This window comes from Hyaena hyaena, unplaced genomic scaffold, assembly GCF_003009895.1.
Source record: "Hyaena hyaena isolate Hyena2069 unplaced genomic scaffold, ASM300989v1 scaffold_226, whole genome shotgun sequence".
Taxonomy (NCBI): Eukaryota; Metazoa; Chordata; class Mammalia; order Carnivora; family Hyaenidae; genus Hyaena; species Hyaena hyaena.
The window spans coordinates 1646412-1673415 of NW_024080858.1; the positions used below are offsets into that span (position 1 = coordinate 1646412).

At 34.7% G+C, this 27004-nt stretch overlaps 1 protein-coding gene across 6 annotated transcripts; it reads left to right on the forward strand.

Moving 5' to 3' along the window:
* The first annotated feature begins 52 nt into the window (after nucleotides 1-52).
* On the forward strand, nucleotides 53-24482 carry CEP44 (centrosomal protein 44). Of its 6 annotated transcripts, none has more exons than XM_039243228.1 (13): nucleotides 54-486; nucleotides 1685-1809; nucleotides 2749-2780; nucleotides 7768-7906; nucleotides 11139-11286; nucleotides 12387-12533; nucleotides 13317-13439; nucleotides 15854-16024; nucleotides 17148-17354; nucleotides 18099-18174; nucleotides 23107-23231; nucleotides 23481-23518; nucleotides 24264-24482. In XM_039243228.1, the coding sequence occupies exons 4-13, from the start codon at nucleotides 7818-7820 to the stop codon at nucleotides 24304-24306; spliced, it is 1167 nt and encodes a 388-aa protein (XP_039099159.1). In that variant the 5' UTR covers nucleotides 54-486; nucleotides 1685-1809; nucleotides 2749-2780; nucleotides 7768-7817; the 3' UTR covers nucleotides 24307-24482. The 6 variants fall into 6 exon arrangements, with proteins under 6 accessions (XP_039099163.1, XP_039099159.1, XP_039099160.1 ...); XM_039243229.1 differs by having other exon boundaries at nucleotides 1704-1994; XM_039243227.1 differs by having other exon boundaries at nucleotides 1704-1809.
* Nucleotides 24483-27004: the final 2522 nt, after the last annotated feature.

Genomic DNA, 27004 nt, shown 5'->3' on the forward strand with positions numbered 1-27004 from the left:
CGCCTAGCAGCCCGAGCCACTCTGAGCTTCTACGCTAGACAGATTTTTAATCCGTAATTTGGGATTGGACCGGCCGTTGAAAAGCCTCTCAGCAGAGTCAATCACTTCAGAAGTCTGGACAAATGTAGTGTGGAATCTGCAGCGAGGAATCGTGAAGCACTTAGGAGCCGGCAGCTTTGAAGGGCTTGCCAGGCGCGTGGCGGGCCGCGACCCACTGTTTAAATACAAACGGTCGGCGCGAGGGGTGCGCCTCAGTGCAGGCGTCGGGCCACAGAGACGCGTTGCTGGAGGCTGGTATCCACGGGCTACCTCTGGTCGCGTATGCTACCTCCCCCTGTCCCTGCTGTGTGGGGCCCGAGGCCTTCGAGGCCCACTTGTTTGCTTGGCGGCTGCTGAGGAGGCTGGCGAGGCTGCGCCCCAGGTTAAGCCGGGGAAGCCTCTCTCCTGCTGCCCTTAGCGAAACCACCGGCGGGAGCGCATGACCAGGTCTGCCTTTTCATCCTTTTAAATCAAATGGGGGGAGGAGAACCCATGTTTATATACTCAAGTGGCATATCCTTATGATAAACCGCGAAGTTGGAAAAATCGCGGTAGCTAATTCTCTCAGGTTAGGTTGTGGTTTAGCGTTTGGGCTGGGAAGGTAGAGACACATTCCTTCATTAGGATCCGATGAGACCGGATCCGACTCCTCCGAAAGGCTCACTGGAATAAAGAGGTGAAAGTGGTTGGAGTTTTCCTTGCTCGCATTTCCCTGGGTTTCCGTATCCTTGTAGATAACTTACGATTTTTTCCCCTCATTGAAAATACTGGTCTTGGCGTTTTGATTGCGAAATTATGGGTACGCTATTTTTCTAAAACGATCCACAAGTATTCTGACAGTTGTAACTATGAACACAGCAGTCCTCCAGAGCTCTATTCTTGTTCCGTACTCCCTGGTTTTCTCCCAGTTTTCTTTGTGTTTTCCCTTTCCAGACTTTTCTCCCTATGTTTTAGCGCAGTATTTCCCCTAGTATCTTTTGCTAAAATTTCATAAACCTAACTTTTCCTCACAGTAGACTCCTCTTTTTATTTTTGCTTTACGGTTTTAGATACTATCAAGTGTTATAAGCTATCTCACAAACTCTTAGCCGTGGACCGTGAGCGTTAAAGTCCGTGTACTTGTTCATTCTGAACAAAAATCACTGAGCTCAATAGCGTTCCATTGGGAGGCATCATTTAACACCTCTAATAGCAATGAGATTAAGCTAGATTAAAAATCATAAACTGCTGTCTATACTGTTTTCACCACCTTTCTCCCAATAAGTTTAGTTGTGGGGCAGATCTGACTTCTAGAGAAACTCCCTGGAGTATGCTAAGAAGCAGTACTGAGTCCATCTTAATGGTTGAATTTGGGCTACAATAGCAGAGTAATAGCTCCTTTTGGTTAATTTCTTTTGTTAAAGGTTATAAATCTAAAATGTTAGCAATTTTTAAAGAAGTACGTTTTTTCATTTCTGGAAGTACTATGCTAAAACTGTGATTAAGTTATAGATTGGCTTCTTTTAATATCCTAATTTCAGTGTTTTTCGTTTTTTAATAGATTTAGCAGTCTTTCATGACAATGTAGAGCAGTAGCTGTGATTTTTTTGTGTGTGTAATACTCACAATTTTTTATCCCTGTATTTTTTCTGTCCTGTTTTATTAGTTCTCTCCTTCACCTACAGATCCAACCTGTACTTGTATCTTACTCTTCAAAATATTTATTCTGCTGGTACTGAAGAGGATGTGTTCCAAGGACATACTTTGTTGTCAGAAATTCCATTTTCAGAGGTAGAAATAATATGAGACATTGATATGTTCCAGGACTTCAGAGAAAGGAAAGATACAAAATGTTTAAAAAAAAAAAAAAAGCAAAATGACATGTAGTAGAAAAATGGAATATACATCTAGAAGAATTAAAGGAAGTCTTCGGGAAGAGATATAATTTATATTAAGGTTATAGAATGTCTTAGAAGGTAATGTTACCCGAAGAATCATATAAAGATAGGTGGGCCTAGAGCTTAATGCAATACTATTTTGGCCTGTATAGTACCTAAGAATATATAGTCTTTGCAGTTATAAGATTAGTCACCACTTCATCTTTCCCAGTAAATGCTGGACTTAGGAAGTCATCTCTCTTACTGCTTCCCTATGTCCATCTATTCCCTAGTCATCCTAAAAGATGTTAAGTAAGGTTTATTTTCTTGGCCAATATTTTATATAATGTGATTTCAGGATCACTTCCTCTTTTTCTGGTTATCTTTCATTTCATGGTACCTGAAATTCCCTTTGCCTAAAAATGTAAATATTTAGAAGTAATTGATTGGCTAGAAAATGCAAACTGAAATCCAAGCATGAGTGTATAAAATTGTATTCCACAATATCTTATTTACCGTGTTGCTAAAGGAAGTCTTGCAGTAAAAAGTTACTGTGTTCCTAAAGCTGGGACCTGGAAGGGTACAGAATTGTTACTACATTCCTAAAGGGGGGAGGGGGAAGGTACAGAATTGTGTGGCTAGGGACTTAAAATAGAAAGTCTAAATTTAGAAATTTGCAAATTGATTGCCTTATTACCTCTAGTTATGCATAGACACAGAGAAAGTGTGTAAGATGTTTTGTATCCTGGGCAACTTGCTGGAATGTTGACTGGGGGGAAGGGGGGAAGACTATACTATTCTCTACCTGATTTATAAATTGTTCTGTTTTTAATGTAATGACTTCATTTTAAAGGAGCTTCATTTCCAGAGGATTCATTATTCAAGGTATTGTTATATATTTTCCTTCTATGAAGTGACCATGGACAGTTTATTTTTACCTGCCTTATTGACCTTTGCCTTACTGATTGCTTATAGTTTAGGAGCCTTTTAGGTCTTTCTAGTAAAGGTTCATAAACATTTAATTATTTATTATATGAATCTTTTTTGGGAATAATCTTTTTCAAGAATCTAATGAAAGCCCTACAACTATGTAATGAGTCATTTAAAAATATAATTACATATTTTCTTCAAGATTTACAATAATGAGCTACTTTATTTAAAATCTCAAATACTGTTCTAGTGTTTTGGTGCACATATATACACACATACTGGTTTTTGACATATGTATTTTCTGGAGTTGTATTCCTATTTCATAAGCCCCGTATATGTCAACCTTAGTAGATATCGCCATTAAGTTTTCCTAAGCAGTGGTACCAATTTACCCTTTCATAGCACTGTGTTTCAGATGTTCTACAGTGTCTCATTTTGGGCTTACTTTGATATTTCCTAATACTGAATGTGATGAAATGTTTTTCATGTCAACTATTTTGTAAAGTTCCCGTTCAGGTCTCTTTCCCTTTTTCCTATTGAGTTGTCTTTCTTTTTCTTATTGCTTTGAAGGAAATTCTTTACTATGTATTTTAGATATGCATCTTTTTGTTGGTTTTACATTACCCACAACATCACTTTCTCTCAATAGTTTGTCTTTCCACTCTCAAGGGTCTTTTGATGAACAGATTTGCTAATTTTAATCTGGTTCATTTTACTAGTCATTAAGATTAGAAATCTTTTGGGGCTCCTGGGTGGCTCAGTTGGTTAAGCATCGACTTTGGATCAAGTCATGATCTCATAGTTTTCAAGTCCTGCTTCGGAGTCTGTGCTGACAGCTCAGAGCCTAAAGACTGGTTTGGATTCTGTGTCTCCTCCTCTCTCTACCCCTCCCCCACTTGCACGCTTTCTCATTCTCTCTAAAAAATAAAATAAACCTTGAAAATTTTTTTTAAAAGATGAGAAATCTTTCTCTATCTGAAGATCAAAGATATTCTCCTCTATGATCTCTAGCAAGCCTGGGTGTCTTACATTTTTATGTTTATATCTTCAACAAACCTAGAATTTGGTAAAATATGTGAAGTACCATTTACATCAAGAGGTCAAGATTTATTTAATCTCTCTGGATATTAAATTGACATAGACTGTTTATGGGGAAAAAAAATCCTTTCTCCAGCATTCCTGGAGCATCAACTTTGTTATTATTCTAGTGTCAATATATGCATGGTCATTCTTCTGAACTTTTCTATTCCATTTTTCTATTTGTATATATTTTCACTAATTCTAAATTTAAGTTATATAATAAGTTTTCATATCCAGTGGTTAGGTGGTTAGTTTGATTACTTGATTATTTTCAAGATTGTGTGAGTTATCCTTTTCTTTTTGCACTTGTATATACATTTTCAAATCATAGTTTCTACCAAAAAATCCTTTAGATATTTTTTTGAGGGAGGGAGGTAGAATGCATTGAGTCTATGGATCAATTTTTTGAGTCTTCCAATCCTTAAACAAGGTAAATACTTTTTCTATTTAGGGCCTCTTTAATATATCTGAATAAAATTTTATAGGTTTTTTTTATTTGAAGTCTAACATCTATTCTAGAGTTATTCACATATTTATGATATTTGTGGTTACTTGATTTCTACGTATACAACTTTTAATATAAAATTTTTAACTGAGGAATATAGAGAAATACAACTGGTTTTTATGTATTGGCCTTGTACCCAGCAACCATCCTAAATTCAATTACTTTTTGTATTTTTTATATGCAATTATGTCATCTGTAAATAGTGACATTTTTATTTTCTTTAGTCTTTATTCCTTTTACTTCTTCTTGCATTTTTGTACTATCCATGACCTCTAGTTTAATGTGAAAGAGAAATGATGAGAGTGTACAAGCTTGCCTCATTCCCAGTCTCAGCAAGAAAGCTTCCAGTTTCAGCATCAAATATGATGTTTGCATACCTTTTTTTTTTTTGGTAGATATCCTTGATCAAATGCTGCCGGTTCTTCTCTATTCCTAATGTCCTAAGTATTATATCATTAATGAATGTTGAATTTTATGAAATGCCTGTTCCACATACATTTAAATGATAACACTTTTCTCCTTTATTTGTTGATACATCGAACTGTAGTAATTCAGTTTTTGTGTTGCTCATACTTTGCATTTAATCCAGTATTATTACATTAATTTTGTCATTCAGAGAGTTTCACCTTTGACCACTGGGAACTGTTTCATTTGTCTCCTGTGTCCTTTTGACATACCCCCACCAATTTGGGGTTGTTTTGTTTTCTGTATACTTTCTTTCCGGAACTATATCAAGCTTCAGGGTCATCTTACACATTTTCTATCCCAGAATTGACCATTTCTCCAGGGAGGCCTGTTTCCTTTTACTGGAGAACAATGTTACCCACCAAGACCTGAACGGTGTGTGTGCTCTTTACTGCTGGAGTGTTCTTGCTTTCCATCACTTTCTGCTGGCAGAGAAATGAAATGTGTATGCCAAGTTGTCTATATACACATATCTTGAAATACTTCAATATATAACTATCTGTGGCTATATTAAGCTAAACATGAGTTCATCATACTGATGTTTCTCACTAATCCATGAGGCAAGCATGGCTCATTCTAGTCTCTTCTCCTTGCTAGTCTGTAAATTCCCACTCCAGCAGTAAGAAACCAGACTTCTATTTTACCATCTATTTACTTAATTGCTCAATTCCAGTGTTTACGCATAGAAGTATCAGGATTACCTCATAAGTCCTTGGGAAACAACTTATAAACTAGGATAGAGTGTTTACATGCAGTTAATTTGTCTTTAGTCTCACAAGCTCCACTCATTTTCAGTTAGCACCTTTTCCACCCATTGCCTTCTATGAGGTTGTTTCACACATTGGTAATATAGTTATATTCTCTTGTCACAGTCTGTGTTCTTCCCTGGGGTTTCCTAGCTTTTATGTGGTTTTTTAAGGTCACGTACGCCAGGGTTTTCTTTGTGCTTGATAGTTTTATAGGTTTTGATAAATGCATAATGTCATGTATCTACTAGTACAGTATAACACAGAATAGTTTCAGCACCCTAAAAAATTCCCCTATATTTACTTATTCACACCTGTCTTCTTCCTTCTGAATCCTTGGAAACCACTGATCTCTATAGTTTTTATTTTCACTTCTGTTTTGCCTTTTCCACAATGCTATTTAATTAAAATCATATAGTATGTAGCTTTTTCAGAAGGTTTCTTTCACCTAGAAAGATGCATTAAGGTCCATCCATATCTTCCTGTCATTTTACTGCTCATTTATTTTTATTGCTGAATAAATATCCCATTGTATGGATGTACCACATTTTTTTTTCATCCATTCACTTATTGATGGAAAGCTTGGCTGCTTTCATTTTTTGGTAATTATGAATAGGACTGCTGTAAAATTCAGGCACAGGATGTTATATGTACGTGTGTTTTCAATTCACTTTGGTGAGAACCTTGTTAGCATGATTGCTGATTGTATGGTAAGACTACGTTTAGTTTTGTATCTGCTGAACTGTCTTCCAAAATGACTAATAGCAATAAGTGAGTTTCTTTTGTTTGTTATCTTCATAAGCATTTGGTATCACCATTTTTTTTTTTTTTTGGATTCTAGTCATTATAATAGGTGTTTGTTGGTATCTTTTGTTTTTCAATGTGCCATAATTTAATGCTATATAATACTGAGTGTCTTTTCTTATATGCTTATTGTCATCTTTATATCTTCTTTGGTGAGGTGTATGTTCAGATATCTGGCCTATTTTTTAATTGGTTAGGGTTTTTTTCTTATTCTTCCAAGAGTTCTTTGTACATTTTTGAAACACTTTTATTCAATATTTGTTTTGTAAATATTCTCTACCAGTCTGTGGACTGTCTTTTTGTTCTCTGATAATGTCTTTTATAGAACAGTTTTAAATTTTAATGAAGTACAACTTTTTTTTTTTCTTCAATTTATTGATTGTGTTCTGATACTATATAACTCATTGCTAAACCTGGGGAAACAGAGAGGTAGTTGCCTAGCTGAACAAATTATGGTGGGGAGTGGGGGGGGGTAAAAATCTAGGTTTAGCAGCTCCTTACATGAACTTTCAAATAATCATCCATATTTCAACCCCCTTGGCCTTACCCCTTAGTCTTTCCTAAATATTACGGGCTCCTCATTTCTAAAAATATCTTGTTGCTGTTGGTTTCCTTCTAAATAGATGGATAGGATTAACCTGTTTCTGCTCTGCTGGGCTGGTTATCACTCATTAATCTGCTTTCAGTCTTCCAAAATTTTGTTGGTACTTCTGTCATATGGAATCCCCTCTAGTGCATTTTGCCCTGTTGAGTATACATGGTTTTTGGTCATCTACTTATTTTAGTGGTGTTGCAAGAAAAGAAATGAAGATAACATGCCCTTAATCAGCCACATTTTACCAGCTGAATCCTGAATCTTTTTTAACTAGTCATTTTATTTTTTAAGCAAAGCATCCTGTTGGCGACTATGTGAGGTCAAAACCCTGGGAGCAATGACTAAATCTGTGCTAAATTCTCATCTCCATTTTTTATGGATTTTATTATGTAACCTTTATAAGTATCTAAAATAGTCATTGGTGGAGATTATTTCAAGTTGATGTCTCTTCCCAAATGGCACTTTGTTCAAAATACAGTATTTGGTAGGGTATCACGAGACATATTTTAAAAATATGAACATAAGGGAAACATTTTTCTGTAAGGAAAAAATATTCAGGGTAAAAGCATATCTTAAATTCAGGAATAATATACTATTGATAGAGGGCAGTATTAGCGCTGGAGGAAAGTTAATACATTAGTGGAGAAATAGCTAAGGTAAATATGGTTAAGTGCCTATAAGGGATATAAATAAAATAGCAGATTCAGAAACAAACCTAACCAGTGTTTTATGGATTTTTCAATTTAGGTGAAAAATTAGATCATTTCAAAAGTTGGAGCTGAATATACTGTTAAATAATGGCAACCGGTGACTTAAAAAGAAGCTTACGGAACCTAGAACAAGTGCTTCGCTCGCTAAATTATCCTAAAGAGGTGGATTGTGTAGGGTAAGCTGTATATCAAAGTTATTTGTGCTCTTTTGGGCAATGACTTGAGGTAAGATTTGACATTGGGGAGTATATTTAAATAGACAGGTTTTATCTGGGTCCATTTAAAATTTTCCCTGTAATGTTTAAAATCTTTTAGAAAGCAAGTAACTACAGGAGGTTTTTTTGTTTGTTTTTACTAAGTATGAATTAATGAACTGTAGAACTTTTAAAGTCATAAGAATAAAATTACATTGGATCTCATCAATTATACAATCTTCTGTCCTCTCACATTCAGTTGGATGTTATTTCTTTCTGATTTGGAAGATTCTAGTTAATAGATTGCTTATGAGAACTTACACCATGCTCAAAGATTGTTACTAGGCTAAGTCATTTAATAGACCCCACTTTGAACCTTTTGCTTTAGTTTCTGCCTTTTCAGTTATTACTGACTTTCTTTGTAAAATGTAGCAATGTACATTTCTTCTGTATTCATGCTAATCTAATGGTACTTTTGTCATCTTCTGTTACATAATATTTCCTTTCTCTTCTTATCTAGGATTATTAATTAAAAATCCCCACTAGGGCTTCTGGGTGACCCAGTCATTTAAGTGTCTGACCTCTGCTCTGGTCATGATCTCACAGTTCATGAGTTTGAGCCCCATGTCAGACTCTGTGCTGACAGCTCTGAGCCTGGAGCGTGCCTCAGATTCTCTCTCTCTCTCTCTCTCTCTTTCTCTCTCTGTCTCACACACCCTTCCCTGCTCGCTCTTTCTCTTTCTGTCTCAAAAATAAATAAATATTTTTTTTAAGTTTTTTTAAATATTCCTCACTAGGATGTAACTGAAGTCTGGTACTTTGTTTTGTTTGCTGCAGTATCCCCACATCTAGAATTGTGCCTGGCACATATTAGTTGCTAAGTAGACATTTATTCAACAGGTGAGTGTCAGTGGACAAGTCCAGATTAGGTATGTGTTCAAGAAGTGTAGTGCAACTTGGTAAAAACAATAAAAAAGATCATCCTGGAGTAATGTGCTTTACATGTAAGAATGGATGTTCTGTTGGATACTGGGGAGACTTAACTCCAAGAGATGGCTACAAATGAAAGGATAGTGAAGAGAGTGGGGAAAAAGTTGAGCTCAAAGGACCTATTACAGGCCTTCTGTGTGAGAAGCAGAAGGTATTCCACAATATGTACTAATCATGTCTTGGTCCCTTAAACGGAAATTTATACTCTCTTGTCTTGCTGGGACTTCACTAGTTTGAAGAGCCAAGTTTTCTTACTACTTTTAAGCATCATTTTAAGATACATTTTGGATAGGAATACATCTAACGTATCTAACATAAACTGATAATTCTTATGTACTTCTAAAGCATACTGATAATTCCTCTGCCTTTTGAGGATAGTATTTAAACATTTGATTTTCTGACTGTTTCAGGAATATCATTAAGAACAATTAATTTTAGATTATTTCACAACATAGTAACTCTGCATGATCTATTGAGATTGATAACCCTACTTGCTACTGCTTATTCAAATTGCCCCCCTCACACTCATATACACTCCCCCCACACATATTTTGATTCTTTATTTCTTATACATTTTTCAAAAACTTTTTTTTCAGCATCTGATTTTTTTAGGGGTCAGTATGCCAGCTTGCAATATATGTTTTGTTACTATTTCTAAGCAAAGTCCTCAGAAACTAGATAACAAAGATTTTTGGGTTAAAACAAGAGGTATTAGGGTCACCTGGGTGGCTCAGTCATTTAAGCATCAGACTCTAAATCTTAGCTCAGGTCATGATCTCATTGTTTATGGGATCAAGCCCTGTGTTAGGCTCTGTGCTAACAGCATGGAGCCTGCTTGGAATTCTCTCTCCCTCTCTCTGCCCCTCCCCTGCACTCTCTCTGTCTCTCAAAATAAAATTACCTTTCAAAACCAAAAGCAAAAAACAAGAGGTATTAAATGTAGACCTGGCTGTCTTCTATGCATAACATTTGAACTAACAGTGTTGCCAGCAGTTTTCTCATTTGGTAAAATATTATACCTTTAAATATGAGAAATAATTTCTATTTGTCTTGGAAAATGAAATGTAACTTTAAAATTTTTTAAATGTTTTCATGTTTATTTTTGAGAGACAGTGAGAGACAAAGTGTGAGCTGGGGAGGGGCAGAGAGAGACACAGACAAAGAATCGGAAGCAGGCTCCAGGCTCTGAGCTGTTAGAACAGAATCCGATGCGGGGCTCGAACTCACAAACTGTGAGGATCATGACCTGAGCCTAAGTTGGATGCTTAACCGACTGAGCCACCCAAGTGCTCCAAAACATAATTTTAATACGTACTTGTTCTCTGCCTTTTTAAAAAATTTTGGGTGACGATGGAGAATTTTTTCTTGAGTTTTGTGGAAAAACGAATGTTTTGTGTAAGCACATTTTTACTTCAGTTTAACAGATGTAATTGACTAATTGAACAAATACCCCGTTTGCTTTGCTTTGGGAGAATCAGAGAAGGTATTTCACACTGATAAAATAATGCCCATGCGTAGACAAATAGAAAAGAGTACAAGACAAAAGCTGAAGCATCAAACACTGAATACCCTGGGACTCATTCTGGGAGAGATCAGTATAGATCAGAAAGTGGAGGATGGCTTTATGGATGGCTTGAAACTTGGCATATAATTCACAGCAAATAACAGATAAGTAGAAAAGAATGGGGTGCCTTTCTTGGGATACCTTCTGGACTGGAAGAATTAGCATAATCTACTAAGGCACAGATTTTTAGTTAGCTTAATATAAATGGAAGATGCAAACTGATTAGCCCAGTTACAGTTGATGCCCTTTCTAGCCCTATTTTCGTCTCTGTAATTAAGAATTCATAATATTTGACCTTTGCAGGTTTGTCATAAAGAGCAAGTGAGGGAATGTAACAAGTGTTTGCCAAACTGTAAAGTGTATTAGAGCACTGTAAGGTGGTACATTTGTTTAATCAGAGAAAATGGGCTGATCAAGTAAGGCTAAACTTTGGAAAATCAAATACTGTTACTAAAGTGCTGACTAATAAGTAAATACACGATTATTTCATAGCAATCTGGCGATGCTGAGTTAGAGTAGAAGATGGGATCATAAGAGTTTTGTGTCTCTCCTAATTATTTGGCTATGATGTTAATTTATAAATTGACATCTTATTTCCCTTCTTATCTCACTTTGTGGTATTGTGCTCCTTAAAACTCTTTTTCTTTTTCTTTCTAATAGTTTGGTAAAGGGAGATACAGCTGCATCTTTGCCCATCATCAGCTATTCCTTTACCTCATATTCACCTTATGTAGCAGAACTACTGGTGGAATCCAATATAGAGCTCATAGCGAAGAATGACTTGCGCTTTATAGATACTGTCTACAAGGTATTTGAGTTTGTAAAACATTATTTCAGAAGTCATGATTTTAAGATTAATGTTTTATCATAACTCTTTAAATATATGTACAGCATATATATTTGACAGCATTTTCATATGCATTTCTCTTTTAGACAGTCCCTATTATAATCAAGATATAATTTAAATTCCCTTTATGTTTTATATAATAAATTGCAGTTGGTAAACATTTGCCTTTGGTTACTATTTACTTTTTGTATCAAATTTTAGTAAAATTTGGCAGATTGGCATAAGTTTGAAATGTGACTACAGAGTAAATTGTGGCTTGTAGAATTATGAGTAGTTGTTGGTAAGAAGGAGCTACGGTTTTGAGATTTTATGTTCCTTGAGGTCTGGGACCACATCTTCTATCTACTCTAGTTTCTACACTTCTACTATACTGGGACTGAACTTAATCTCCTCCTTAATACCTTTTGATCATTATTATTACTCAAGTAGTGGTTATCTCAAAGTATTATTAAAATAATAAAACCAATTTGTCAAATCAAATATTTTTTAGAGTTTACATTTAATGAAATGGGATCTTTATGTATAGAGCCTCTGTTTTAATCTTCCCTGTCTTTACCTCTAATACCAGAAGCTTCCTTTAAAGCCTGAGGCATGTCTAAGAAATTCTCTGGTTCTACAGCATAGGATTTGAAAATTGGTGGTCTAGTTCGTCTGTTTCTCTCATTTTAGAATTGAAGCTCAGAGGCCTGCTGACTTGTCTAGGAAATCATGTAGTGGTAGGACTAAAATAATACAACTATGATTTTCTGATATCTGGTATACTCTTCTTTATTTTCTACTAAGTTAAGGAGTTTTTCTAGTACCTGTGAGGATATTTGAACCTTTTGATCGTTGGCTGTATTTTTAATCTCCCTGGACATGTATCTGTTCTCTGCTGCTTCCGAGGCACCTGTTTTCTACCTGGATACCTCTCCTACCTGGTGGTCCTGAGTACTACCATCCCTACAAATCTCTTTAGTACCTTGATCTAATGAATTGATCCTCCTTCTCAAAGGTGGTATTACATTCCTGACCAGGTGACCATTTATCATTTTGCATTTTGATCTATTTCCTCTTTACAGCTTCTTCGTGATCAATTTAATTATAAACCAATCTTGACAAAAAAGCAGTTTCTCCAATGCGGGTTTGCAGAATGGAAAATCCAAATTATTTGTGATATTTTGAATTGTGTGATGAAAAAGCACAAGGAATTGAGTAGTTTTGAGAAGGTAATTTTATTAATAGATTTTAACTTACTCTAAGTGGCCTGGTGTTTTAATGTATAAACTCAATACTCTAGATAGTCAACTAACATGTAAGTACAATTAACTACATCGTTCACAGTTTTAGGCAACCTTATGCCTAATGTTTCCTTTAAATACTGGTCACTTATGGGGCGCCTGGGTGGCTCAGGCTTAGTCGGTTAAACGTTCAGCTTTGACGCAGGTCATGATCTCACAGTTGGTGAGTTCAAACTCCCCGTCAGGCTCTGCACTAATAGTGCCTGTATGGAATTCTCTCTCCGCCTCTCCTCCACTCATGCTGTCTCTCAAAATTAACTTTTTTTGAGAAAAATGAGAGAGACTACAACTGAGGGTGTGTTGGGGGGGGCCAGTGGTGAGTTAAATGGATGGACCTTAAAAGAGGGCACCTTTGGGATGAGCCCTGGGTGTCATTATGTAAGAGATGAATCACTGGGTTGTATTCCTGAGGCCAAGACTACACTATATTCTAACTAATTTTAATTTAAATAAAAAAAAAAAAAAAGAGGTCATTCTTTGGAGTCAGATGGACCTGTTTTTACAAATTTGTGACCTTGAGCTACTAGCAAAGCTAACAGTTCAAACATAATACATTTTCCTTCTTAGTTTTCAAAAGACATATCTGACTAGATTCTTATTATTTGGTAGTCATATTTCACATATGAAAATTTAAATAATGTAATTTAAACATAATATAGTTTTAATATGTCAGCTTTCACATAAATTTAGTCTCAATACTTTTTTTTTTAGATTCCATCACAACAAAGAAAGAAAATCAGTTCTGTTAAGTCAGAATCTTCCTCAAGCACTGAGAAGACATCTACAGAATCTGTTGGCATTGATATCACTGGCAGGTTTATGACTTCGGGAAAGGTAGGAAGATACTAAGAAAATATGTAGGTGTTAAAGATGTATCTACCTAATTAATCAGATGTACAAGGTTCACTTTTCTGACTAGTAGCTGGTAAAGCATTTTTAGTCAGATATAGTTAAGGATTTTTTTTTATTTACATTTTTTTTTTTATTTTTTACATTTAGAGAGACGCAGAGCACAAGCAGGGAAGGGGCAGAGAGAGGGAGACACAGAATCCAAAGCAGGCTCCAGGCACCGAGCTGTCAGCACAGAGCCTGACGTGGGGCTCGAACCCACAACCATGAGATCTTGACCTGAGCTGAAGTTGGCTGTTCAACTGACTGAGCCACTCAGGTGCCGCTTGTTAAGGAGTTTTAACATTGTATACTGTATATTATCTGGAGAACAGTCCTCATATAAGATAGAAATGTAAAATTGAACAAGGTTTATTTTTACATTTCTATTTCCTAAATCTTCCTCATTTCCCAGGTAGAATAGCAATGATTTTGGGAGGTTGTATTATGTGGTCAAGACATATACTCTCATTTATGTATCTAGTGTTTCTAAAACATGGAAATGTATGAGGAGCACACCATTAGTTATAGTGATAGATTATGATGATTCATTTGCATAAATGCGTATCTCTGTAACAGGACAATATTATCCACAGGATTGATAGTCCCTAAACCTATAATCTGGTTTGGGGTCAAGTTTTTGTTTTTGTTTTTGTGTTTTTAGTATTTTCTCTTTGTTAATAAATACTTACCTACCCTTGTCTCCTTTGGCATTTGTGGCTGAATGAGTCCCATGCATTTAGAGAGAGATTTTCTATCTCCAAGAGAAATTGAATTCAAGGTGTTACTTTATAATGATCAGTATACTTTTACCTATCTTCCTTTTGGAGCAAACCATTTCTGAGACTAAAGAATAGAATATCAGATAAATAATCAATGTGTAATTAGATAAAGTGTGTGAATAGTTTCTGGTGGAAGTAAAATCAAGAGAATCTTTTCTTCCCAGTCCAATGTACGTGAGTTATAACAGAATGTATTAAAAGACTACTTCTATGCCTCTATAAAAAATACTGACATTTTACTGTAGGAAAAGCATTCTTATGTCACTAACTTTTCTTATCTAACTCTTGCTCATTTTATATGCTTTCATTTTCTAATTTTTAGGTGGCTTATATCTAGTATCTTTCCCCAATATATAAGCATTAATATAAACAAGAATTTTCTTATACCTTTTTAAAAATGTTTTTATTTATTGTGAAAGAGTGCATGCAAGTGGTGGAGGGGCAGAGTTAGAGGGTAGAATCCCAAGCCAGCTCCATGCTCAGTACAGACCCTGACCCAGTGCTCAGTCTCCCTAATCATGAGATCATGACCTGAGCCTAAGTCAAGTGTTGGACACTTACCTGAGCCATCCAGGCTCCCCTATACTGTTTTGTTTTGTTTTTTTAATGTTCCTGTTCTTTTACAGGCACTATAAGCACTTACTAAACATAAGCTGATATAACATATATTTTTCAGTCTTATGTTTCAGTTTTGGGGTTGAGTAGTAATAAGGTGCAAAATTTCACACCATTAGACTTATTTTTCTTAAGGTATTTTTTTGTTATTAATCAAATTTTAGTCAGTTACATCAGATCTTTATCAGAAACTTGAATAGTAAAAGTACTCCAGCTTAGAAGAGTTGGAATCAGTAAGTACATCCCTTTGTTTGCAGGTAGAGATTAAGTCAATACTGAAGCAAATTGTCTCTCTTCAGTGCCTTCTGTAAAGTGTGATTTGTGAATTCTATGTTACATCATATGACATGTTTATAGTGCACATGCAGTCCATCTAAAGTAAAGGCAGTAGGCAGGAGAGCCTTGTGTGAATGCATAGTTTGACCTAATGCCTTTCTCTCAGGACTTTTCTCATGATTAAGTTTGAATTGTTAGCAGAAGAGCTGATATTTTCCGGTTTGTTTAATAGAATAAACTTGTAATGGGTCCGGCTCATGGAGCCAGTTCTTGATTATTTATGGGAATTATGTGGCAGCCTTTTATGGAATGTTTCCAACATTTATAAAAGTAGTGATTCCCACTATCAGCAATTTATCAACCCTTTGTTAATCTTGTTTCATCTTTATTATAACCACTTTTCCAACATCTTCCCCACCAAATCTGAAACATTGTGAATCAAATCCCACATTATTGAATAGGTATTTCAGTTGGTCTCTTATTATGTAAGAATGCTCCAAAACTAATAACTATAATTTCGTCAGCACAAAATGTAACAGTTTAATCATTGCTTGATATATACCTTAATATTTTAAATGGTCATAAGTTTTAAAGGGAAGATAGTTCTACAAAATTACTATGTGTATGTTGAGAATAACTGTATGAGGAAAACACTGAAGCAGCTCTGTCATCATTTTCTCTATGCAGACAAAAGCTGTGGTGATCCGTCACCTGTATAATGAAGATGGTGTTAACATTCCTGAAGATATGATAAGTACAGTAACAGATGTTAGTGAAGCATTTGATGTGTGTGACTTAAAGACTACTGAAATAAAGATTCCTGAAGTAAAATTCCCTGAAATCAAGTCTGAACAACAAGTAAGAAGTTTGGACTTCTTTACCAGATGCCAGTATTTCTTACTTTGATATACATGATTACTTCATCACCTAAACTTTGGAATGTCTCTACTTTTTACATTATTACTCAACGACACCTTATTTAAGAATAAATAAGCCTGCTGTTTAAAATTCAGCAGATATTATTTGCTGCTTATGTTTAGGTTACAGGGCCAGATGCTATGCAAAGATGAATAAGACATAGTACTTTGCTTCAAGGAATTTAAAGTCTGGTTAGAAACAGATATACTGCTTTGTACAATGAAGGTTCTCTACCATCTGTCTCTTCCCCTCATTAATGAATAGAAAGAACTGGTACACACTCCATCCTACCATTTCATTTTCCTTGTTGGGCCCTTTTTTTTTTCCTTACTATCTTTTTCTCTTACTTTTAGAAAACATTTTCTATTACTTTATTGCCACAGACCCTATTATAGTGTCCAATCTATACTGCTTCTGCTAAACTTCCCTTTCTGTCTTCTATTTCTTGTAACTTCTATACATTGCAGTTTATAATTGGCATTTATAAAAACTACCACATGGTCATTAAGCTTATTTCCTGTTAATAGCAAACTGAACAGTTTCAATGCACTGTCATTTCTTGGTCATTTCCTCTTAGCTTTTGTGCTGGGTGCTGTTCTAAATAGCTAGTTAGTGATAGTTTTATTATACTACCAGGTGCTGTTCTAAGAGCTTCACGAAGAATTAATTTAATCCTCGCATGAGCTGTATGAAGTACATACTGTTGGGGATATACAGACATACACACACACACATGTAAGGTCATACACCTCAGAAAATGTAGGTTCATTGTCTCAGCTTTCTGCCCCTCTCTATATATAGATAGATGATAGATAGATAGACAGATAGATAGATACATACATACATACATACGTACACACACACACACACACACAAGATCATATACCTCAGAAGAGGTAATTTCAGTGTCTAGACATTCTGCCTCTACGGATCATACTCTTAACTCTCATGCTGTATTGCCTTTTGTAACTATTGAAATAACACATTTGAAATTGGAACACATTGATTTTTAAAGCGATTTCAGTTTGTGTGATACAATTTTCAACCTTTCTGATCATTTTAGGATATGAAAATTAATCCTGAGATTACTGCACTACAGACTATGCTTGCTGAATGCCAGGAAAAACTTAAGAAACTGACTTTGATAGAGAGTAGATTAGACTCTTTGGAAGAAAAAATGAAAGGAAAAGTGATGGTAAATGAAAAAACCTGGGCTAATCTTCTAAGTCGTGTCACTCTTCTTGAAACAGAAATGCTTTTGTCTAAAAAGGTATTTCCTATCCTTAACATTTATGGAATATCTCAGATACATTAAAGGTTTTATTCATTGTAAAGTGTGTATTCTTTCAGAAAAAAACAAATAAAAGAATATTTAGGTAATGGGAAAGTGTTTAGTTGAAATGAGGCCTCTTTAGGCCTATTTTCAACAAAAAAAAGCCTATTTTGTTGCTGCTATTGTGGTTATTGTTTTCCGCCTTAGCATCTGAAATAATCTTGCAAGCCTCTGTAGGTTCAGCTTTTAGAGCTGTTGATACTGGAAGCATTTAAAGTAAGGTATGATAATGTTTGATTCTTATCCAAAGCTTGAAATCACGTTCTTTAGTTGTGCAAATGTCCTTTTGTTATAAGGGGAAAAAAAGTGGATGCTACAAGAAAAATTAAAATTATGATTTCCTTTTCTTATATACATCAACCAATCTATAAATTTCACAGAAATAGTTACCAAATTTCCCATTGCCTTATGAAGTCTGAGAAATTTGTTTGGATTTACTTTGGATTTCAATTTCTGGTTCTAGTCTATCTTTCCTTCCTAGCATTAAAGTTAGTAGATTCAAGAATGTTATCTCTGCTTCCACATTCTAGTTATTTCATATTTATAGTGGCATTTATATGTTGCTTTATAAATAAGTAAAGATGTTTAAACATTTATCATGTTATCTTTTATTTTATGCTTAATAGTAAGAATATAAATGAGAAAACTTTTTATTTTAAATACTAAATTATATTATTCCAGAATGATGAATATATAAACCTTAGTCAAGTGAATGAAGACTATGAATCCAGTAATGACATGGATATTCTGAATTCTGGTAAGTTGTAATATTATGGCAGTGGTATTGGTGGTAAAGTAAGGAGTTTTCAGGAAGACGATTTTTACAGGTATTTGATAATATTCCCAAGCCTTTCTTTTTTGGACACTGTGAAACTCGTAGGAAAAAAGACAGTTATTGAAGTTATAGACTATGGAAGCCAAGGATTGCCTTAAAAAGCCGGCTTACATATCTTACACAAGGTAGTGGTTGAATAAAGCCCCGTGTATGAAATTGCAAACTTTTATACAGACATTTTATTTTATTCTTAATTGCTAAATACTGTAGAATAAAAATGGACCTCCAGAGTTTCCAATTTAAACTCATGATAGCTTCCACCTCTGTAAGTAATATATGTAAAAGAAAATATATTTGTCAGTAATCTATAATGAATTACAGACCTCTTGAATTTAATCAGTTAAACAATGATAAAGTCTTCTCCGTGACACTTAATTCCACTAGATTACTGACATTTTCATTGTGACTGAGCAGCAAGGCTAATATTTCTGGGCTGTTTTTCAGTAAGAGTTGTTATTTTTATTGTTAACACTTTTTGAATAGACAAAGGTTTAGATTTTGTCTTATGCCAATAATTAAATCATATTTGCTGAAGAGATATTTTGTCCAACTGAGAATTCATAGCAAAGTTACATTTTAAAATCTGTGGATGCTTAATATCACTAAATCTTTCAGCTACTCTGTATATAACAACAACACCAACATTGGAGTACTATGTTCCGGCACTGTCCTAACTGCTCTATTAACAAATTTAATTTTCAGAGCAAACATTTAAGTACTGTTATCATCCATATTTTACAGAAGAGGAAACTGAAGTACAGAGAGATTAAATAAATATGCCAAACACCACACAGCTATTGAATAATGGAGCATATTTTAATCTACGTAACTTGGCTCTGAAGTTTTCTCTTAACTGTGACATATTTAGTGTACATGTCAGTTTTATTGCAGGACAGTTTCAGTAATTAGATTATTGTATAATGATTTGAAGTGCTATTTCAGGCAATAAATGTATTAGACTACAAATTTCAGATTCGGTAAATGTTTCCACTTCACATTTATCATTCATTTGTTTATTTAACCAGCATCAAAGCTCAACTCTGAGATCCTTGAGATCAAGATCTTTGCCGTATGTTCTGCCTAGCAGACTGAAATTAGGTCTCTACTTCTATCTCCAGTATCTGTATATAATAGAGCTCTATTTTTTACATAGCGAAAGAATATTGAATGCCTGCTATTTGCAAAAGCTTGCCTTTTCCAAGTTTGGTTTTGCATATTCACAGTATAATTTTATTAACACTTTTTACCTTTAAACCATTGAGGTAACATATAGCCAAATTTAAGACAATGTACTAAGAGACTGATAAGCAGACAGGTCACTGTCTGAAATGGGTTGTAGATTACAAACAAGGTAAATATCTGGTCTCAAAAAATTTATAATCTGACAGTGATCAATTAAAAGAGTTAAGTTTATAGATTCTTACACTTTGTCCCTTAAATATGCATGCTACATGGAAGCAGAGAGTTGATTTTACTTAGAGGTTGAGAGCAATAATTCACCAATCTCATTTTAGGATTGTGTTAAATTGGGAATGGTTTTGGAGAAGTTTCAGATTTGTTTCCCTTTATCAGAAATAGTGTTTCCATGGGGAGCTGTAAGGCATTTCTGTGTCTGCTAAAAATCAGTGAGGAGAGGCTTTTATTATAAAGATTCGGCTTATACTGGGTGATTCTGGAGACTGTTTAAAGTGAGCATTCCTCTAGTTTGGATTCTATTAGGAAGCAAGAACAGTTTGATGAGTGATGATACTGAAATGAAGCTGAAATTTTCAGTGGAAAAGAAGCACTTATACTAGTCGGGAGAGCACTCTAGCTGGTCACTTGTGTGTTTGCTGCTCACATGGTGTCCTTATCTGTATTCAGATATGACCCATGAACAGTCTTGTTTTGTTTCATCAAGGTAATGAAGTGACCTCATATGATGGTTTTCTATGAACATAAATAATTATGTTCAGTTGGGGACACAGTGACCTAGTTGTTAATTATTGGATAGGCCATGACTATAAATGCTCTCTGTCTTTTGCTTGCTTTCTCTGTGCCTTTTTCCTCACAAGAAAAATGCTAATAAAGTTATTGCCACAAGAGTGTGGTTCCAGTATGACTAAAAGGAAGGGTATGTGTGGGCATATGAAGGAAGTTGAAACAGAAGAGTAGAAAGATAAAATCATGGAGTTTATGTGGGGTCATAGATTTTTAGCAAAGTAAATATCAGATTTATGTTTCAGAGAAATCATCTTAAAACAATATTCATTATAGGAAAGTAACACAGAAGGGCAGCAATTTGAAGGGTCTTTCAGACCTTTTATTTCAGAATAATGAGGGTGTCTACTAAGGCTATGATTGTAAGGATAAAGAAGAAATTAGTTAGAATGGATAGCGCTTGATTGCTGATACAAGTAGATGTGAATGAGAGAAAAAGTCAAAGCTGACCACTTGTATTTGACCTGTGTAATCAGATACATAGTTGCCACTCTTTAATACAATAGAGAATTAAGGAGAAAGTTGGGGAAAAATGAGTTCACTTTTGAAAATATGAAGTTATGTATGAATGCCTAAGACAAAATATCCAAAAATCAGTCAGACATATATTTTCCCTTGATTGGGAAGGGCTGGTTTACAAATTAGTTTTCAATTAGCTATTGGAAAGAAGAGCATTACCATGAAGCCTTTCATAAGCCTAAATGGCATAAAGCAAAGTAGTACCATTAATTTACAGGGAAAATTTTTTGAACATTCCCAGACCCAAATATAACTTTTCCTAGTTTTTTTTGATGCCTTAGGACACATCTTGCCAACGGATGCACAAAATAAATCGTGATAAAGCACAGTTGCTCACAGAAATTTATTGAAAACTGTGGCGGCTTGATGCTGAGATGCTGAGTATAGCTCCCAGGGAAGGAGCTTGGCAGGGCCACTCTGGCTGAGCAGAGTGTTTGATGCCTCTAAAATGTGCGGACAAGTGCTGAACGCTATTTTCATGTTTTGCCTTTAATCAACAAAGTGAAAATCGTCCTTGATTTCTTTTGGTTAGCAAAAACAGGTACTAATGTGGGTCTGTAAAAGCAGAATGGCATAATGATAAGTGGAAGCTACCTGTATAGTAAAATGGCAGAGGACCTAACTAGTTCTCTTAATACAGTAAGGTAATTCTCTAAAGTTGGCAATTAAAGATTAATGGCCATGGGGAGATTTGGCTGGAAAATCTAGATCTTAGAGATCCTCTTTCTTCACAGAGATCAGATGACTCTGAAACTCTAAAACAATAATGGCTCTAAGGACCACTACTCTCCCTTTTCTTTTCCTACCTGAACTTAGTTACCAAGTCTTTTCTCAATCTCCCATAGCACAGTTAAGAAGCCATTATGTTTAAACAAGGGAGACTATATACTAAAAAGACTTATGAAAGCAATAGGAAGATTTGTCACAGAAAATAATACATTGATCTGGCTATTAAAATATGGCTTGTGTTCTGTATATGCCCCATTCTGTAATCTCTGAAATGCCCTATATGGCTTTTCCAATAGCCCCCATAGCCTACCTAAAACCAGCTCTTTCCCAGTGTGAGGTATATACCCTTGAAGGCTAGATAGACACTTCCAAGTCTAGGCCCCAGAAAGCAGAGCAGAAAGCTGTTCCTTCACCTTCCATTCACTTTCCATTTTTGTCTTCCCACTTCGTATTTCCTGCCCTAGGACTTAAAACCACACTATTTTTGAATGGCTTAAAAAATGTTCAGCACTTTCCAAGGGTACTCATCTCTATCCATAGAATATAACCCAAGATTAGGGAATGGTAGATATAGTTCCTGCCTAATTTCAGGATATTCCCTGAAATTACGTATTGCCAACACCCCCTGCTAAAAGAGCTGGGTATAGCTAATCTTCAAAGTTACACCATGTAATCTTTGATCCCTGAGCTTGACCAGTTGCATCAAGATTAGACACCTAAAACAGAGAGTACCAGTCTAAAAGATGTTTAGCTGGGTCGTTTTCTCTCCCGTGGGAATTTGGAATTAGGATACTAAGTCAGTCAAATGATATTGAGCCTGGGCTAGGCTGGACATTTTCTTCAAGTTCATGCTGGTAAGTAAGCAGACAGATGGAGTAAATAGGTAAGAGAATTAGACAGAAGAGACTAGCTCTGTGTGAGATGAGAGTAAAAGTGTTTCCAGTTGTTTCAGTCCTCAAGTGTAATACTTTTTCCCTAATTGAGGTTGTCAGTGTAGGCTTACAATAAAACTATCTCTAAGTAAACCAGTTTAAATGGGTGTTTACCTTTTTTTTGGCCTTGGCCTTGATTTTGCAGTCCTATATATCTTGACTAAAACATAGGGCTAATGGGATTGATTTAATAGTAGCATGTCTTATAAGTTATGTTCTAGATCTGATTTAGTTGTAGGAAAGATTTGCCATCATTTTGTTGAATAAATGGTATTAGCATACAAGGTGGAAACTTGTTCAGTTCTATAGAAAAAAAAAATCTTTAAACCCTGAATTTTAAGCATTGTCTTTTCCATACATGTTAACTTAGAAGAGAATGTTTCTTGATGTTTCAAAAATATACTCAGCATTAGTAATAGTAGCTGATACTTAAAAATAAAATTATGAACTTGTCTTCTTATTCAGTTAATTCCTATCATGATAAAGGTAGTAGTACCTTTAATAATTTTTACTGACCAGGTTTTAACATCTAGATCTCTAGGTGTAGGCCATTATCTTTAAAGAATAATAAAAAATTATCTGGGTCAATATCAATAGCCATTTTATATTAAAATGTGTTTTTCTTCCATTTACACATAAAATGTTTAGATGTGACTCCACTGTGATGATAACCTAAATAGTAATTTCTCCACAGATAGGAAAGGCAAAGAGGAGCAGCAAACAAGTGTTCCTCTGTCCTCTGGTTATAGTACAGTGTCATCAAATTCAACTCCCACAACCTTGACGGCTTATTATTGCGGTTTGAAAACGAATACAGAGGTAAGAACAACTGGCAACTGCTTACATGATTTCCTTTCTAAGGTCAGTAGAACAAGCAAGCATTAGATTTGGTTGTAGATGCCATTGGCAAGAAAAATAGTGCAATTGTAAATCTTAATCTCTCGTAAAAATTCTTTATGATAAGTAAACAGTACTTAATGCAATGTTTTAGACTGTTTTATATGTTCATGGTCCATCTTTGATGATGGTCTGAGAAATCACCTAAATTTGTTGCTTTTTAAATTAAAGGAAACAACAATCCAGAAAATGGAAAGGATGAAAAAAATGTAAGTAACAGAAAGGGGCAACAGAAATTCATTTCTCTATAGGGAATTGTATTGGATTACAGTACATATAGAAAGTGCATATGTGTTTCAAACCTTAAAGGTCTCTCAATCAGGTGTGGAATTTCCTTCAGGACTCCAGTGGATAATAAATCCCCTTACAGTTATGTGTTTGTGAGATGAGTCACTGTTTTGGTTTCCAACAAGTGATGTAAAACATTGTTAATGGAATTAATTGTGTGATTAAACAGTGCAAAGATATTTTTGTTTGAAGTTGAAGTATTATCTACCTTTGATAACTGATTTATCAAAATATCAAATACATGTAGGTGGATGGTTTGGAGACATTTTAAGTATTGTTAAAGTATTGCTAGTCTTTCAGTTAATGGTAAAATAATACTAAAAATGATACTTGTTTCTTATACAAATATGAAATTCTGAAAGCAGTCAAAAGGAAATATGAAATGAACTTGTGTAAGATGATTATGCAGCATCCTACTTCAGTGAACTATATTGCTTTGAAATTTCATAAATACTAAAATAACTCATGCTCTAAGAATTAAAGCCTCATAATTGACTTTAGTTGCTATTTCTCCCCTGTGGCCATGATATACACTTAATTTATCATTTATACCTATAAATAAAAAAAGCACTGAAATTTGTTTTAGCCTCAAAAGCATAATCTCAGCCACTTAAACCCTATGCCTCATTATGAATTTTTATTTATTATTTATTTGTTATATTTCAGGTTTGAAGAAACTGCAGAGTTACTGAAATGTCCAAATCACTAATTATAGAATTTTCTGCATGAACTTCACTAGGACTTTGGCTACTGTACACATTGTATATTTTAAGAATTCTCTATAAATTTTAATATGCTGCAATATTTTTTATGAAGAATTTGAATTCCATTTGATATATGAGGTTTTTTTCAGTATTGAATAAATACTTAAATATTTTTATGCTATGATTACACTGCTTTACTCTGTTTTACTTTTTTAAGGAAAACTTACATGCCAGTACATTTCTTTTACAGAGTGAAGTCATTACAGCACTGTATTTTTGTGTTGACATTTGCTGGCAGCGTGCTAAGTAATATGTTTTCTAAAGTCGAGGCTTGCGGACTGTGGTTTACATCCTGTTGGAAACACTCCAGCTGGGACTTGCATATTGTACCCAGGAGGCTCTCATGCATACCATCTTGCCATCTGTCCTAACTAGGATGTTGTAATGAGAAATCAGAAATGCTCATTGAAAAAAAAAATACAATTTTAATGTTAATCAAAAAGCAGCAGTATGTTTTCAGTTAACACTGAGAAAATGAGGGTGTAACTCTCTTTTTGTATTTGGAAGCTGGTCAGAAAGTTCAGCATGAGAAATGTGCTGAGTATTTTAGAGCTCTACTCCACAGCACATTTTCAGACCAGCAGCACAGGCACAGATGGGGGCCTTTCAGTATACAAGACGCACAGTAAGGTTTTTGGGGTTTTTTTAGGTGATGGGAAGTTAGATGTTTTTCTAGAGAGAGAAAAAGTCTTAGATGAAATTAAATCAAGAGAAAACTGAAATTCACTTTAAATTCCTAGATAAATTACTAGAGAAATTACCTTTTTTTAACTTTATAAATTAAAAAAATGTAATAGCCCTGGCTAATTTTTAAGAAAAGTGATTCCATTATTGAGGAAAAAGGAGTATTGTTTTCTTTCTTATTATTATTTAATTATCTGATTTTATTTTATGTAGTCATCTGTTTATAGTCTATATGTGCAATTTGATATTTGTCACATGAAATATTACCGTTAGTTTAAATTCTGTGTGGAAATAACTAAGTGTTTTTAGTATTCTAATACATAGTATTTAGACTTGAAAATTTAAGAATTAAAGTTAGCCTACAACCTTAAAAACTAGTATTTAGAATTAGAAAAAGGCAGATATTTCTAGAATTAATTAATCCAATTTACCTTATTTTTTGAATTAGAAAAAATTTATAAAAAATCAAGATATCACAGTCATAAAAGAAAAAATACTGCTTTTATCTAAAATAATCAGTACCAGCATGGAATTATAGCACCACCTTGTGGCTCATATACCAGTATTTTACCTTTTATTAAAACAAGTGATTTCCCATATTTTATATTTTCTCTTTTGAGAAACTCAGTTCCAATTAAACGAACTTTTTCGAGTTTTCTTGTTTAAAACAGAAGAAATAAATTGGTCTCATTTTCTCTGTCTTTCTTCCCTCCCTGCCCTTGGCTGACACAGCACACATGTACCTTGGACCGTCGTGCAGCATACGTGTCCGCTGCCTGGAGCCGCCCAGGTACACGTTTGCGTGGATTTTTTATGGCCCACTATTGTAAATGTACGTTCTCTTCCTTACAATTTTCTTAGTGACGTTTTCTTTCCTTATTACAATACCGGGTATCATACCCCTAACATCAAAAAGGTGATATGTAGCATTATGTCATCAGTTGGAATTCTGGTCAACAGCAGGCTCTTAGTAGAGAAGTTTCTGAGGAGTCCAAACTTACATGCAGATTTTTGACTGCATGGAGGGTGGACTTCCCCAACACCCTTGTTCAAGAGTCAACTGTACATAACATCTAGATGACTTGAAACGTCTTTAACCCTAATTTGCACATAGTATAGAAAATATAAGTAGCTATTGAAAATGTAGTAAAAGTTGTTTTTTATTATCAAGTGGAAATTTGGAATCCAATTTTTAAAATATTTGTCTAACAAGACAAAACTAATATAATCCACGCATAACACTGTACATTTACACTTATACTATCTTGACCACATAGTTTTTGTGGAAAACAAAGCTAATTTGACTTTGACGTTATTGAAGAGATTGCCAGATTATTTTACTCTTAAAGTTTTCTCTCAAACAATTTGGTAAGTAGATTGTAACCTTAAACCCCTTTTGATTAATTTGAGGGTCTTGAGAAAGTGAGGAGAATCATGGAGACATTATTTGGGGCTATGTTATTAAACCCTTAATTGGAAATTTCACTAACTCCATCCCCTTAATTCTCCCATAACCCAGATGAAAGGTATTTATTTTATTCCCAACAAAGGCATCTGTAGCTTGTGCTGCCCTGTCTATATTAGTGAATAGGTCTGGATAGAGATTATTTAGGAACACTACAAAGAATGAGTAAGGTAAAGTACTGGTCAGAAAAGATAAAAGTAATATCGCTATGTGAAAACTCCTAGGCAAAGAGAAGGATTAATACGTTGGAGAAAGTTCTATATTTTTTGTTTTATTCTAGCATTTTTAATGTAATGTTTTAACATGGAATGCGTATGCTCACTAAAAAATAAAACTTGGACCTGCAAGTTATGCCATTCATTACTCACGGCTTTATAATTGACAGGCACTTGGGGAAGCATTAAAAATTAAAGAACCTTGTCAATTTTACAAACTACAACACTTTCGGAACTCAAATAACAACATTACAGATTTAGTTTTTACTTTTTAACAAT